Source organism: Piliocolobus tephrosceles, chromosome 14 (assembly GCF_002776525.5).
Source record: "Piliocolobus tephrosceles isolate RC106 chromosome 14, ASM277652v3, whole genome shotgun sequence".
NCBI classification, from domain to species: Eukaryota; Metazoa; Chordata; class Mammalia; order Primates; family Cercopithecidae; genus Piliocolobus; species Piliocolobus tephrosceles.
In genome coordinates, this window is record NC_045447.1 from 52,991,039 (window position 1) to 53,007,132 (window position 16,094).

The following is a 16,094-nucleotide window of genomic DNA, read 5'->3' on the forward strand; positions in this document are numbered from 1 at the left end:
CAGTCTTCTTAGAAATGCATAACTGGTTTTGTTTTGCCTCCCCAAGAGTGTGATTATACAATGCAGAACCTTTCAGATTTCAGAGTACATTGCAATGTTCAGTAATTTTTCTTTTTCTTTCTGTCTCAATGCTTTGGCTCACCTTCCTTAGAAATGACCTTCAAGTCTTTGCTCAAATATCTTCTGAGGAAGCCTTGACTACCCTATTTAAAATTACAGTCACCACTCCAGCCCTGCCCCAGCATTGTCTACCCCCATTTCTGCTTTGTCTCCAAGACACTCAGCATTTTAGTGAACTGTACATTTTACTTATTTATTTGCTCACTGTTTATCTCCCTGTGGGAATGTAAGCTCCATGATGAGTTTTTTTCCCCCTGTATTATTCACTGCTCTATTCCCAGTGCCTAGAACAGGGGCTGAAACACAATAGATCTAAAGTAAATTCTGTTGACTAAGTGACGACTTAGGAAGTTGTCCAAGGTCAGGATAATAAAGCCAGTAAGAAGCAGTATCCCCTAACTGGAGGCAGAACGTGCCAGCATTAAGTTAGATAAGTCTGAGTACGCATTTCACTTAGGCTGGAAAGGAGGGCAGTGCTGTGAGTACATTGGTTCAAGTAATGCTTTCCTTATATAACATAAGGCCACCCCTTTCTTTAAACCAGCAGATGCACATTTTATTACAGCCATTAATGCCAGTCTGTGATACTTTTACAAGGGCTTAAAAGTTGCTACCAAGGCTTCCTCTTAGTAATATATCATTTTATTTTTTTGCCTTTTAATCATTTTTACTGAGATGGAACATACATATTGTAAAGTGCAAATATCTTAAGTGTATTTATCTCAAGGGACTTTACCCATGTGTACACCCATGTAACCACCACTCAGATTAAGATAGAGAATATTCCCAGCCCCCCAGAAGGCACCTGTGTGCCCTTTTCCAGTCAATATCCTCTACCCAGAGCTAGCTACTATTCTGACTTCTGTGACTGAAGATTAGTATTACCTGTTCTTTAGTTTTATATAAATGGAATCATAAAGCATGTACTTTCTTTCACTGGTTATCAGGTTTGAAAGATTCATCCATACTGTTGCAGAAATTCTTTTTTATTACTGTTTAATATTCCTCTGCATGATTTTATGGGCTAAATTGTATTCCCCCCAAATCACACGTTAAAGTCTTAACCCCTGGTACCTCAGGATGTAACCCTATCTGGAGATAAGGCCTCTAAAGAAGTAATTAGTTGAGAATAAGTTTATTAGGGTGTGCCACAATCCAATATGACTGGTGTACTTTTAAGAAGATTAAATTAGGACACAGGTAGAAAGGGAAGACCCTGTCCCTGTGTCCTAATTTAATCTCCCTGTGAAGATACAGGGAGACGATGGCCATCTACAAGCCAAGAAGATAAGCCACAGAAGAAATAAACTCTGTTGTTGCCTTGATCTTGGACTTGTAGCCTCCAGAATTATGAGAAAATAAATTCCTGTTGCTTAAGCCACCCAGCCTGTAGTACTTGGTTACGGCAGCCCTAGCAAACTAATACATATGAATATACTACAATTTGTGATTTGTGTATCCTTTCTAATGTTGATGGACATTTGAGTTAATTTCAGTTTGGGACTACTATGAATACAACTGCTCTGAACATTCTCGAAGATGTCTTTTTTGAACATAATACAGCCATTCTTTTGAGCATATACCTAGGAGTGGAATTGCTGGTTCATAGGGTAAGTAAATGTTTAGGTTTAGTACATGTTGCCAGTTTTCCAAAGTGACTGTACCAATCTGTACACTGGTATTAAAGCCTAGTATCTGTTTTTTTTAACACTATAATAAAAGATGCTGATTAAATTAATTACATTCCCTAATGGCTATTTACATTTTATGGCCGCCAGTCAATGTGACAGCAAAGAGACAGCAGTGACTTAGGACTGCAGATGCTTCTACACATTGATGTTGTGTGCTGTGTCTTTCACTACAAACTAAAAACTAGACCCAGTGACTCTTCTGTGTATTCACCACATGGTTTGTTTTGGATGTATGTCCATGGGTAGCAAACATTCCCAGAAGTTTAAAAGTAGGGTAATTTTTCTTGTCTGCATATTATTTCCTTTCTTCCAAGAACAAGCAAGATGCAAGAAATTATTTTGATCATGTGAATGTTCTACCAAATAAAACAGATTTGGGCTATTTCCTATAACCAAAAGTACTAATAAGAAGGATTCTGAGGTGGTTCATATGGATTCTCAGGGCACAGAATCCAAATCTATGGGGGTTGCATTTATGCTACTGTTGTTACTGGCCTTTAAAAAATAGATTATGTTCTGAGTATTTACAGCATTTCATTTATAGACGTTGCCTCTGGGATCTCCCAAGAGATTACTAATGAAGTAATGAAAGGGGGCCAAATACAAATCAACTTTGGTTACCTCATAGTCTCCCCCGCTGTTACACAAGAGACTCAGAAAGCAAAATGGGCCAGAAGAGACAGTGCTCGGTTTGGAGTCAGGAGACCCAGGTTTAATACTAAGATTTGTGCTTATAATCTCTGCTACTGTATAAATTGACCCTTTGTATCTGTGGGTTCACATCTGTGGATCAGCCAACCATGGATCAAAAATATTCAGAAAAAAAATTGTGTCTGAACATGTACAGACTTTTTTTTCTTGTCATTATTCTCTAAACAATACAGGATAGCAACTATTTACAGAGCATTTATAATGTATCAGAAATTACAAGTAATCTTAGCCTAGTGCCCTTCCTAGAATATATGCCAGAGAGCTGTTAGGTATTCTTGTCTAAACAGGTGCATAAGTAACTTGCAGATTCAAAATTCCTTGCTGTAGCTATGTACACCAATCAAGTTAACGTGGACTTACCTCCATTTTAGTTCTTCCACTCAAGCCACCAATCTACACACAAACACTCAGATTAATTTGAATTTTGAAATACTAATTTATAGCAGGAAAAAAATGCCCACAGCCCTGAATGTGAAAAGATATTCATGTTAATTATATAGTATAGGCTGGGCTTCTTATTAAGTGAGTAATCCTCAAAATAGGGATTCTCCAAATAATGCTCTACAGTAATGAAAAGGAAGTCACAACAACAATGCTAACGTTCTTGTGAAATATAATCACTACCAGATAATGTTGTGCTAGACACAATTCCAAGTATTTTATGTGTTTAACAAGGCTTCACAATAACCCTGAGAGGTACCTAAATTATGCTTCATTTACAAATAGAGAGAGACTCAAAAAGATAAATTTATTTGGTCAAGGCCACCCACAAGATTATGAGCTGTTAGGGACAACATCAAACCCGGGGCTGTGTGACTCCACAGTGCATACTCTTAATCTCTTCACTCTGGTTTCATGCATATATAATGTTTTAAAGGCTTAGTATCCGGAAATTACCTCCAGGGTATTTTAGTGGTCGCATACATTTCCGTCTAGAAGCAGCATCTTTCCCCAGCAATACAAAAACATAGTGCCTCAAGGATACAATCCCTTTTTCTGGACAATGAACTTACCTTTAACAGAAATGTTGAAGGGCTTTTCCACCATCCCAGCCACTGTGTTCGCACTGCAGACCCAAACTCCTGAGTCAGGGGGGAGGATCCGGTGGATGGTGAATATGGCTACTGAGAAATGATCCGTATGGTTAAAGTCTTTTGGCTGGAAAGGTCAAATACAAAAAAATAAAAACTTCTAGGGAGGCATAAACACAAAGGTCCATAACACTGACCCCATCTCATTGTTTAATAAGAAGTTTCCTAGGAGAGATCAAGAAGCTAAATGTAATGCTAATATAATCATTGGCTTATTTCCAAAGCTATTGTAGTAGCCCTGAAAGTTTATTTTGGATTGATGCCCTGTCAGATCCTGCTGTTGTATTTGTGTGTTTGGGAGTGTGGGGTAAACACTTAACAAGCAAGACGCCTGAAGCATGATTTCTTTTAAAGTACTCTTTGTAAGATTTGTTCCTTTCCTATCTAATACAGAGATGGCTGTGTGGGAGGACAAAGTGACTTCCTAAGTGTTTGAGAGGCTATTAAGTGTGGAGTACTGGAAAAATCCAGGGTTCTGAAGACAGATGGACCTCTGCCCTTTTTTTTTTTTTTTTTAAGAGATAACACAGTCTTGTTCTGTGGCTCAGGCTGGAGTGCAGTTGAGTGATCATAGCTCACTGCAGCCTCAAACTCCTGGCCTTAAGTGATCCCCCCACCTCACCCAAGTAGCTGGGACTACAGGTAGATGCCATGTCCAGCTAATTTTTTTATTTTTTATTTTTTATTTTTTAAGAGATGGGGTCTTGCTATGTCGCCCAGACTGGTCTCAAATTCCTGGCCTAAAGTGCTCCTCCCACCTCAGGCTCCCAAAACACTGGGATTACAGGCATGAGTCACCATATCTGGCTTCTTTGCCATTTTTGACCGATTCCTTAGTTACTTAACTTCACCCAGCCAGTTCCTACTTCTGAGGGGGAAAAAAAAAAGAGAGAGAGAGACTAGGCAATGTTAAGTAAGAAGTTACATATAGTTATGGTCACCCTTACTACATAGTAGCCGTTACTTTCCTTAACTCATGAAAAAGCCAACAAGATTTTGGAAGCCATCAATTGGCTTCTTCTACCTGATGGGTTGTTTGAGTGGAATCAGGGACATTTGAAACGTGGACCCTGGTAATGGTACATTCTACATATTCTTCCCTCAGAAGGTCACTCATACCTGCCTCTGGTCAAGCTGATTTGGGTCATCTTTGATAGAAAAACAGGATAATAAGTATTTCTAAATTTTTAAATAAAAAAATACATCAATATCCTAAGGACCACTTTCAACATAAGAGAAATTTGGTGGGGGCTCCTGTCTCTGCTGCATTTGGTATAGTTGGGAGAGAGACGGAAAGCATGTTCGAAAAGTAACTTGATCCTTTTAAACAAAAAAGAACTGCTGTGATATTACCTAACCATTGGTGAGCATCAGCAATGAGGGTAAAGGGAAGAGGTAGGGAGAAACCCAAGGAAGGCATTCAGACCTAAGGGATCCTGTGGATTGTAGTTTCAGAACTGGGGAACTCTCCTCTTCTATGCTCCCCTAATCGCTGCTCCAAAGATCATAATAGGAGTACATCGGTCATTAAAACTCCACGTCCTGGTTGCACCTAGTAGCAAGTAAATCTGCTGATTCATGGGCTGCAACACCACCTTACTCTTCCTGATATGAGTAGTTAGAGATATGGGGACACTGTGAGAGCAAAGCTTTGCACAGACTGACACGTACTTCTCCCCATACCAGCTGGACAATTCTGCAGAATGTGTGCCATCCTTGGCACTCAGCTCTGTCAGTTCCACGGGGGGCATATTCCCAAACTTGCACTGCAGTACTGGCCAACAGAGGAAATCAGTGAGGCTGCAGATGAGGCTGCAGTGAGTCAGTTCTGCCTTTCCAGGAATAGGACATTTTATCAAAGCCAACAACATACTAGCCTAGGAGGATAAAAGCACTGAATGGTATCTATCGTTTAGCGAGGTGATTACTACACTGAAAGCATCTCATGGTTTAAGGAGGGCAGATTAAGAATGGCTCTTACATGGAGCACTGTCCCATCCGGCTTCACCAGGGTCATTTCTTCATTAGTAGGTAGCGGCCATCCAGAAGCTTTGCAAATGGGATTAAATTTGCCACTGTTTACTTCTATATGATCTGGCAAATCCACTATCTTTGGGGTCATCCTTGGTATGCCTGAAGGAAGAAAACAGCACTGTGAAATCTAATATTTAACAGAGCCAGCAGCAGCAGTAATAATGAAAATAGCTACTTTAGTAAGTCACGCACTGGGCAAGAATTTTGCAAATATTTTTTTGTTTTATCATCACATAAGACACCTGAGATGTGGATGCTATTGTGATCTCCCATTTTATGGATGAGGAGACAGAGGCTCACAGCCCAGATTCAGACTCCCTTTATAAATCCAGAGTCCACACTCTTCACCACAAGGTTATGCTCCTTTCATGAACCAGGGAGGAACAGTCTCAATATTAAAATGATTATCATGGCCATATCTCCCCTAGACTTTGCTGTTCAGTCCCCCTCTTTCTTTTTACTGAATGATTACAAAAATACAACAACAAAAAAACAGTTCTTCTTCCACTCATCAAATAACCCCATGGTATTGCTGATCAACAGCATTGTCCTCAGTTTAGGTATGTGAGAGATGTCTCATTCATTGGGAAGTCTGCAAATAGCAGATAAATAAGAGGAAAAGGTAAATAAAGTTGCTCACCAAAGAAGTACATCAAAGAAGTGGAATCTAACTTCCCCAAATCAATATCTCCTCAACAGCCAAATCGAAAATGTTGCTGCCAATATTGAAAGAAGGAAAAATGTCTGTGGTGTCAATAAAGGTAATGGTGTCAGGATTTCTTGCCTAATATCTACATAGTAAAGAATGAATAACCCTGAAATATACCAATTTTATTCTGAACCATAGGGTCTTAGGGAACTGTGGACTATTTGTAATTGAATGTGAGACATGTTTGAAAATTGTCCAACACTCAGTAAGCAATGTAGGCGATAGAGGTGCCCTCAGAGCAGCAGTAACTACAGACTGTTCCTTATCGGTGGTGGGAAGAGGTGGGGTCAATAATGATATTTTATACTGATATCCTGCTTCTCAGGCCTAGAATGAAATGGGTAAAAGTGTGGAGGAGAAGGGAAAGAGGTCTAATACTTACAATGTTATTCCTTGATATATCTGTAAACTTGGAAAGATTATGGAAAATGTGCCCAATTTTTCAGCCGAAGTAGCTATTTGAATAGGAATTGAAAAACATGTTTTGACACTTTTAAAGCATTTCTTTCCTTCATCGTCCCCTTGTATTTTCCGAAGTTGGGTGGAGGTGAAGGTGGATGTGCTGGGCTAAAGTGGAATCTGGGAAGGGAGCTACTCTCTGAAAGCCCTAGTGACACCCGGGTTAACTTGTCTTAGATGCTCCCATCAGAATGCACTCCTTTCGCAGCATCAGCTGAAGGGAACAGACAGGAAGGAACAAAGTACAAAATTCAAATCCTTAAACTTGTTAGTTGCCCACGTTCAGTACAATCCCCTAGTAGCCCCATGGCATTTCCTTCCCTTTCTAACCACTCCCTGATTCCTGCCCTGTAGTAAAGTCCAGGCTTGGCAAAAGAAGAAAAAATATAAAGTGTAAGGACTTTGAGAAAACACTTGCTGGCATCCCACCCCTACTCCCAGTATTTGCTCTGATTTCCAAAAGTAACAGAAAAAAAGACCATATAGCTGTGTTATTACGAGTGTAGATTTCACTGGATATATGTTTATTTCAAAAGCATTTATATTTATATAATTGAAAAAGCAATATATATTTATTATTTAAGTTTGAAGATACGTATGTCTGCTTCTTTTAATTTTAAAAAGTATATTCTAGGACAGTGGATAGCAAACATTTTCTGTAAAGAAAGCAAATACAGTCAGCTTTGCAAGCCATGTTTTCTGCCCTTGTAGTACAAAAGCAGCCACAGACAACATACTATAAATGAAAAGATGTGGCTGTGATCCAAAATTTTTTTCTTTATAATAACAGATGGTGAGAAATAAAAAGGAACGAAGTACTGATATATGCTACAACATAGATAAACCTCAAAAAAGGTGTGGCAAATGAAGCTAGTCACAAATGATGACATATTATACGATCTTGTTTATAGCATATAAAATGTCAAAAACAGGCCATCTACAGAGACAGAAGATACAGCTGACCCTTGAATAATATAGGCTTGAACTGCGTGGATCCACTGACATATGGATTTTTTTCAATAAATATATTGGAAAATTGTTTGGAGATTTAGGATAATTTGAAAAAACTCACAAACTATGTAGCCTAGATATATCAAAAAATTAAGAAAAAGGTATGTCATAAAGGCATAAAATATATATAGATACTAGTCTATGTGCTAATTGACTATGTTATCGGTAAGGCTTCTCGTCAACAGTAGGCTATTAGTAGTTAAGTCTTTGGGGAGTCAAAAGTTCTGTGTAGATTTTCTACTGTGAGGAGGGTCAGTACCCCTAGCCCCCATGTTGTTTAAGGTCAACTGCAAATTAACGGTTGTCAGAAACTAGGAGGATTGGAGAATGGAAGTTTCTGCTAATGGGTATAAAGTTTCTTTTGGTATGATGAATGTGTTGTAAAATTAGATTATTGCAATGATTGCACAGCTCTGTAAATATGCTAAAAACCATTGAATTGTACATTTTTAAAACGTGAGCATTATAATATAAAAATTGTATCTCTATAAAGTTGTTTAAAAAAAGACAGTGGGCTGGATTTAGTCTGTGGGTTAAAGTTTGCTGACTCCTGCTGGAGAGTAATTTCCGAACTAGAATTACATAAAATTTCATTTTGAGCATAATCTTTTCTATTTGTTTTATTCTTTCTATTGCTTTAAAAATATCCTCTGCCTAAAACCATCCCAAATTGCTCTTTCTCTGTTACGCATGTCCAGGGAAAAGGCTGGTCCTAAAGAAGGGAGCAGAAGAGGTAGAGCTCTCAGCTGGCCAGTCATCACTTAAGCTGCTACAAAGAGCACATGGTTTATGCCTAGTGCAAAGAGAAATAAAGCCTACTATTAGGGTCAGTAGAGAAGAATTAAAATGCTGTGCTTTAGAATTTAGGATAAATTATTCCCAACTTCTGGATGCAAACAAAAGAGGCTTGAGGATCTTAGGGTGCCGGCACAAGAATTATACCAGCAAAGCCCAGTTCAGACACGCTGAACATGGCCCTGACTACGGTGTTACCTTGCTTTACCTTCTCTCTCACACTGGAGTCCCTGCCGTCCTGGAGAGCAGAGACATCCTTGGAAGCGATCACACATCTCCCCATTGCTGCAGCTGCACCTAAGCTTACAATCTGGCCCATAAAAACCATGGTGGCATGCTGTAAACAAAGACATCAAAAAACCAGTATTAATCCAGGGGAAGAGAGGAAACTAAGGCTGGAGGTGCTCAGTTTTACTTTTCTAAGTCATCAACTTTGTTGATTTGTGTAAGGTAGGGTATAATTTATCTGAATTACCAGGAACTTAAAAAGCTGGGGAGTTCTGCCTCCAGACAAGTTGAATGAGCTCCTATCAGGCCAACTGTCCTGTAGATACAACTACATTTAGAAAATAACTTCCTGAAAGCACTTAAGAGTGGGATAGGAAGAAAAAAGACCTAGAAGATTCTGGAGGGGAACTGAAATTTGGAAGATGGGAATGATGTGTTTCCCAATTTTTAGCTTTTAGCCTAATTGTTAGGCACAGTTGACACCACGTATGGAAGCTAAAATTCCAAAGAAAACCTGCAGTCTACTGGTCTGATGAATCAGAGGACAGAGTCAGGAAAACCACAGACACTGGAAAGAGAGGGAAAACCCAGAAAGAGAGTCAGAGAAAAGTCCCAGATCTTTGGCTGATCCTTGATCCATGCATGCTCAATACAGACTCAAAGCAGCCCAGCTAAAGATAAAAGAACTAAACTGAGTTTGACCTGATTCCTAACAGTGAGAGTTTGAGGTTTGAGTCCTACCAAGTTAATTGCCTGCTAAAACAAAACAAAATCAACATTTCTGAAAGGAATATATCATATTCCAGAGTCTCCACAATGTAACATTTTCAGTGTTCAAGATACAATCCCAAGAAGAAATGGAGAACTAAGGCCCATTTTTTAAGGGAAAAGAAAATCAACAGAGACCAACTGTGATGACTCAGATGTTGGAACAGACAAGAATTTTAAAACAATTATAATAACTATGCTCAGTGAGGTAAAAGAAGATATGTTCATAACAAATGAAGCAATGAGAAACTTCAGCAGGGAAAAAAAAGCAAAAAGAATTTTTTTTTTTAAAGCAAAAAGAATTCTAAAACTGAAAAACACAATATTTGAAATCAAATAATCACTGTATGGACTTAGCAACAGAATGGAGATGACAAAAGAGAGTCAATAAACTTGAAGCAACATCAATAGATAGCCAATCTGAAGAAGAAAAGTAGGGAAATGCTTGGAAAAAAATGATTATTAATCCTTAGGGACTCATGACACAAAACATCTAACACACATGTAATTGGAGGTCCAAGAAAGATCAGAGAGAAGGGGTTAGAAAAAATATTTGAAGAAATAATGGTTTAAATTATCCCAATTTGTTCAAATTTACACATTCAAAAATTTGTTAAGCCCTTAGCAGAATAAATATAAAGTAAACTATGCATAGGTACATCATAGTTTAACTGCTAAAAACTAAAAATCAAGATAATTTAAAATGTTAGTTTTTTAAGACTATTTCTTTATAGTAGAATATTTAAGTCATTCGAATTATGTTTTGGTACTTGTAATAAGCTCCTGGGAAGACAGGGTAGAAGGATTATTTTCCCTTGGAGCTCACTAAACCTTCCAGGACAATTCTTAGAATTTGGTACATGGCAAATGGATTCTGTTAACTGAGTGTCCTTATTTTGGTCAATTGTAACATTACTAGAAGGCTTCTAACCAAAAATTAATGCAAAAGCTTGTCTTTTGGGGCACTGATGATTTGTTTTGATTTTGTATTTTATTCACCCAGCTAAAATGCAGTCTTTTTTTTTTTTTCAGTATCAATCACAACAAAGTTTTCTACAAATTCAATACAATCACTATCAAAATTGCAATGGAATTTTTCTCAGAGACAGAGAAAACAATTCTAAAATTTATATTGAACCACAGAAGGCCTAGAATAGCCAAAGCAATATTGAGCAAGAAGAAAAATGCTAGAGATATCACATTACCTGATTTCAAAATATATTACAAAGCTATAGCAATAAAAATAGTATGGTACTGGCATAAAAACAGACACATAGACCAACGGAACAGAATTGACAGCCCAGAAATAAATTTACACATTTACAGTTAACAGATTCAACAAAAGTATGAAGAACACACAATAGGGAAAGGATAATCTCTTCAATAAATGGTCCTGGGAAAACTAGGTAACCACAAGCAGAAGAATAAAATTAGAACCTCATCTCATTATATTCAAAACTCAATACAAAATGGACTAAAGACACAACATAAGACCTGAAATTGTAAAACTACTAGAAGAAAACAGAGGGAAAACGTTTCTTGATATTAATCTGGGCAATGATGTTTCTGGATATGACCTCAAAAGCACAGACAACAAAAGCACAAATACACAAATGTGATTGCATCAAACAAACAAGCTTCTGCACAGCAAAGGAAACAATCAATGGAGTGAAGAAACAATGTATGGAACAAGAGACTGTATTTCCAAAGTATACACCTAATAAGAGGTTAATATCCAGAATATATAAGGAACTCAAACAACTTAATAGCAAGAAAACAACCTGATTAAAAAATGGACAAAGGACCTGAATAGACATCACCTTTTTTTGTTTGTTTTATTTTTTGAGATGGAGTTTCACTCTTGTTGCCCAGGCTGGAGTGCAATGGCATGACCTTGGCTCACTGCAACCTCCACCCCCATGTTCAAGCGATTCTCCTGCCTCAGCCTCCCAAGTAGCTGGGATTAAAGGCATGCACCACCATGCCTGGCTAATTTTGTATTTTTAGTAGAGATGGGGTGTCTCATTGTTGGTCAGGCTGGTCTCGAACTCCCGACCTCAGGTGATCCACCTGCCTTGGCCTCCCAAAGTGCTGGGATTACAGGTGTGAGCCACCGTGCCCAGCTGACATCTCTTAAAAGAAGACATACAAATGGCCAACAGGTATATGAAAAATACCCAACCTCACTGATCATCAGAGAAATGAAAATCAAAACCACAATGAGATATCACATCATGCCTGCTAGCATGGCAAGGATGTAGATAATAGGGAACCCTTGTATGCTGTTGGTGGGAATGTAAATTGCCATAGTCATTATGGAAAACAATATGGAAGTTCTTCAAAACACTCAAAATAGAACTACCGAGTGATCCAGCAATCCCATATCTGGTATATATCCAAGAGAAATGAAATCACTATCTCAAAGAGACATCTGTATTCTCATGTTCATTGCAGCATTACTTACAGTAACCAAAATATGGACTTGACCAAGTGTCCATCCATGGATGAATGGATAAAGAAAATGTGGTGTGTACACATATATAAAGGCATATTATTCAGCCTTTGAAAAGAAGGAAATCCTGTCATTTGCAACAACATGGATGAACCTGGAGGGCACTGTGCTAAGTGAAATAAGCCAGGCATAGAAAGGTCAATACTGTAAGATCTCTTCTATACATGGAATCTAAAAAAGTCAAACTTACAGAAGCAGAGTAGCATAGTGGTTCGCAGGGACTGCAGGGTGGAGGAAATGGGGAGATGCTGGTCAAAGGGCAAAAACTTTTAATTACACAGGGTAAGTAAGTTCTGGAGTTCTAATATACAGTGTGGTGGCTAAACTTAATATTACTGTATTGTATACTTGAAATTTGCTGAGCAATCTTAAATGCTGTCACCACACCCACACACACAGATGATAACTGTGTGAGGTGATAGATATGTTAATTAGCCTCATAGTGGTAATCATTTCACAATGTATACATATATCAAAATATCACATTTTGCACCCTAACTACATACAATTTTTATTTAACAATTAGACCTTGATAAAGCTGGAGAAAAACTTAATCACAACTTCTTACTCAAAGCAGATGGTGGAAAGGTTGAGAACTATTAATAAGCATAAAGGAAATCTGACTACTGGAATCAAGTTTCTCTTAGGATGGCAGAAGACCTTAAAATATCATGAAGCCTTGATTTCTTTAGTTTCTAGAATACATTGTAACTTTCTTCCTGGCAAAGGGTTCTGAATGACTTTGAATGATCATGTATTTGCACAGTGGAATTCCCGTTCTCTTTATTGTCCCCACTATTTGCTTCAACAATTTTTATTATTGCTTATTTTCTCAGATAGAAACCAGCCCCGATACATAAAACATGCCAATGTACAATCTGTTGTTGACTATTCTAAATCCTGGACTATTAAAGGAGACCATGTCCTTAAGTAGTTACTGTTAGAAATGTCTCCTTGCTTTCCTACTGCTTTTTGGATGGATTGAACAGGATAGTAACTGTTGAAAGGAGTCTGGAAGAATATTAGAATAGTTCTATTCATAAAATCTTGTTGATTTCTTGATCCAGGAATGGGCTGGAATGAGCTCATGAAATGTACTCTTATAAACCTGGGCCCAGAGACACATTCACTATGAAGCAGATGAAGTTTATGTTCTAGAGACTGCCTGCACGCACCCTTTCCTGGGTCCTAGCAAAGTGTTCGTAGTTTGCATAAGATTTTATTTTATTTTTTTAAAAAGAGGGATCCCCCTGCCTGGAGTCACCTTTTACCTTAAGATGCACACTTCAGAGGCCAGATGGGATTCCTTCACTGCTGTAGCTCATTCCATGTTCCAGGGAGGCAGACATAGCATTAAGAGGGAACCGAATGAGGTACTGCAGGTGGCTGAAGCTAACTTTTGTGTAACTCTCCTCTTTGTCCTCCTCCTCCAAGCCCCTGGAGCTGTGCTGTCCAGTACAGTTAGCCACATGTGGCTATGGAACCCTTAAAATATGGCTATTCCAAATTGAAATTTCAAAGACTTACTATGAAAAAGGGAGTGTTAAATATCTCATTAATACTTTTTTCTATTGATTACATGTTGAACTGATAATATTTTTAACATATTGGGTTAAATAACAGAGCAAAATTATTTCACCTATTTCTCCTCACTTTTTTAATGTGGACACTAGAAAATTTTAAATTCTATATGTGGATGGCTTATATTTCTACTGAATTGCTCTGCCCTGGAGCATTGTTATCAAGTTGCTGGGACCCCAGTGTAGCTACCATTAGTGCTGGATATGGGAAAAGCTGACTTTGTGAGATAGACACTGAAAAGCCTTTGAGCTCTGGCTAATTCACAATATTAATATACATTAAGGAGGTTCTGTCACATTTGTCTGCAGGTTCATGTTGAGCTACTGTGTGACAGTAGATGTGAAACGCATACTGAAAAATAGATGTCAGATGCATTCCACCGAGCCTGGTCAAACAGGAAAGCTTATTTTAGAAAGGGCAGAGGGACTCTGAGTAGGTGAAGTTAGTACTGCTTGCATAAGGTCCACAGCAGGTAAGATTTTAACTTCTTCAATTTTTGAGCCCCAGATCCTGTCTGGATCTGACCTAAACGCTCTGATTTTGATTTTTTTTTTTTTTTTAAAGATGAGGTCTCACTCTGTTGCCCAGGCTGGAGTGCAGTATGCAATCATAGCTCACTGCAGCTTCAAACTCCTGGGCTCAAGGGATCCTCCTGCCTCAGCCTCCTGAATAACTGGGACAACAGGCACGTGCTGCCATGCCTGGCTAAAGCTGTGATGTTATGATTCACTGAAAAAAAAAAAAAAAAAAATCTTCTATAGTCTTCCTACTCAAAGCGTGGTCTGAAAACCAATAGCATCGGAACTACTTGGGAGCCTGTTCAAAATGCAGAACCTCAGGCCCCAGTCCATGCCTACCAAATCAGAATCCATGCTTTAGTAAGATCCCCAGATGACAGTTATGAGAAGTACTTTCTTTCTGTGTGGTCCAGATTTTTATTGTGAAAATATAATTAACATTGGATGTAAACATCCATGATTCAAAATCCTGTCGTCCAATAGTGGGTAACTAAGCAGTCCAGGTATATCCTATGTTGTGATTTCCAGCAAACTAGATCTCCTTTGTATACCTGCTAGAACATTTTCTGTCCAAGGATGGGATTAGTCCATACCTTCATTGCACTGCAGACCCTTCCAGCCTGTGGCACAGGAACACCCATAGGGGTCAGGGAGACAGAACACATAAGACTTGCATCCGTCTTGTCCACTGCACCTTTCTTTACAAGTTCTGCCAAATGTGTGCCGTTCACAAGCTTTGGGAGGAAAAGAAAAGATAGTTCAGAGTCAAATATGCAACCCTTTGAAATGCATAATCCTTTGGATTCATTTCTCCTAGTCTAGTGAATATGGGAAACAGTTAAATCTCGGCTGTGGCATAGTAGGATGAACACACCCTTATGGCCCATTTTACTGATAGTGAAACTGTCCCACAGAGAGGACATCACTCTCAATCACGCAGGTTTGTGCAGTGCACACTTAAGATGCACACTTCAGAGGCCAGATGGGATTCCTCCACTGCTGTGGCTCATCCCACGTTCCAGGGAGGCAGACGTAGCATTAAGAGGGAACCGAATGAGGTACTGCAGGTGGCTGAAGCTAACTTTTGTGTAACTCTCCTCTAGGAGAGTTTGTGCAGTGCACAAACCTAGGGGGCAGCATTCACATTGTAAGTATCATAGATCTGTATATTTGTTATAACTTTCCAGTGGTTAGCAATAAAGAGCCTTTAGGAAAAGGCACCTTTTTCTAATTCACACACAGGTACCATCTGACCTAACAGAGGCCATTTAGCTTCCATTCCCATCTGTGTCCAGATCTAAAATTCTAGATCCAGCAATGACGGCTTTTTAAATCCACAGCTTACTTATCAAGTCTCTTGACTTACCCTTCTCACATGTCCTTCCCATAAACCCAGGAGGGCAAATGCATTCTCCAGTATCTTCATGGCAGACACCATTGTTCACACAAACAGTACAGAGACGGTTACATTCAGGTCCCCACTTCTGAGCTTCACATCCTTTTGTTAAGGAAAACAAGGCTGTGGTGAGTAGAGCACATTCACTCAACAAATCTTTACTGAGCACCTACTGTGTGTCAGTCATTTCAGTGGACAATGGTGAATGAAGATAAAATACAGGCTCTGCCCTCTGAAAGTTAATTGTCTAATATGGGAGACAGACATGTAAACAAGAAATTGTGATAGAAACAAAGACAAGGAGTACCTAACTCTCTGTCTGGTGGATGGAAGAGGGCATAAAGGAAGGCTTCCCAGAGGATATGGTGTGCAAGCTGAATCTGCAGGACCAACTAAGTAGCAAAGAAGATAAGGCTGGAGAGTGTGTTCCAGGCAAAGGCAAGGAATGGGAAGAGAACGTGGCCATGTCC

The 16,094-nt window shown here is 38.8% G+C and overlaps 1 protein-coding gene across 5 annotated transcripts in view; it reads right to left on the reverse strand.

Annotated features, from left to right (window-relative positions):
• The window catches only part of TEK (TEK receptor tyrosine kinase), a 122,285-nt gene that overhangs the window by 39,400 nt on the left and 66,791 nt on the right, over positions 1-16,094 (reverse strand). For 3 of the 5 annotated variants that reach the window (XM_023203895.1, XM_023203894.1, XM_031934100.1), the window contains 4 exons: positions 15,595-15,726; positions 14,822-14,962; positions 5,595-5,746; positions 3,536-3,680 (listed from right to left, as the gene is read on the reverse strand). In XM_023203895.1, the coding sequence (XP_023059663.1) occupies positions 3,536-3,680; positions 5,595-5,746; positions 14,822-14,962; positions 15,595-15,726 (570 nt within the window). Of the gene's footprint in view, positions 1-3,535; positions 3,681-5,594; positions 5,747-8,829; positions 8,959-14,821; positions 14,963-15,594; positions 15,727-16,094 lie in introns of all 5 variants that reach the window. The other 2 variants (XM_023203893.1, XM_031934099.1) reach the window with 1 other exon arrangement.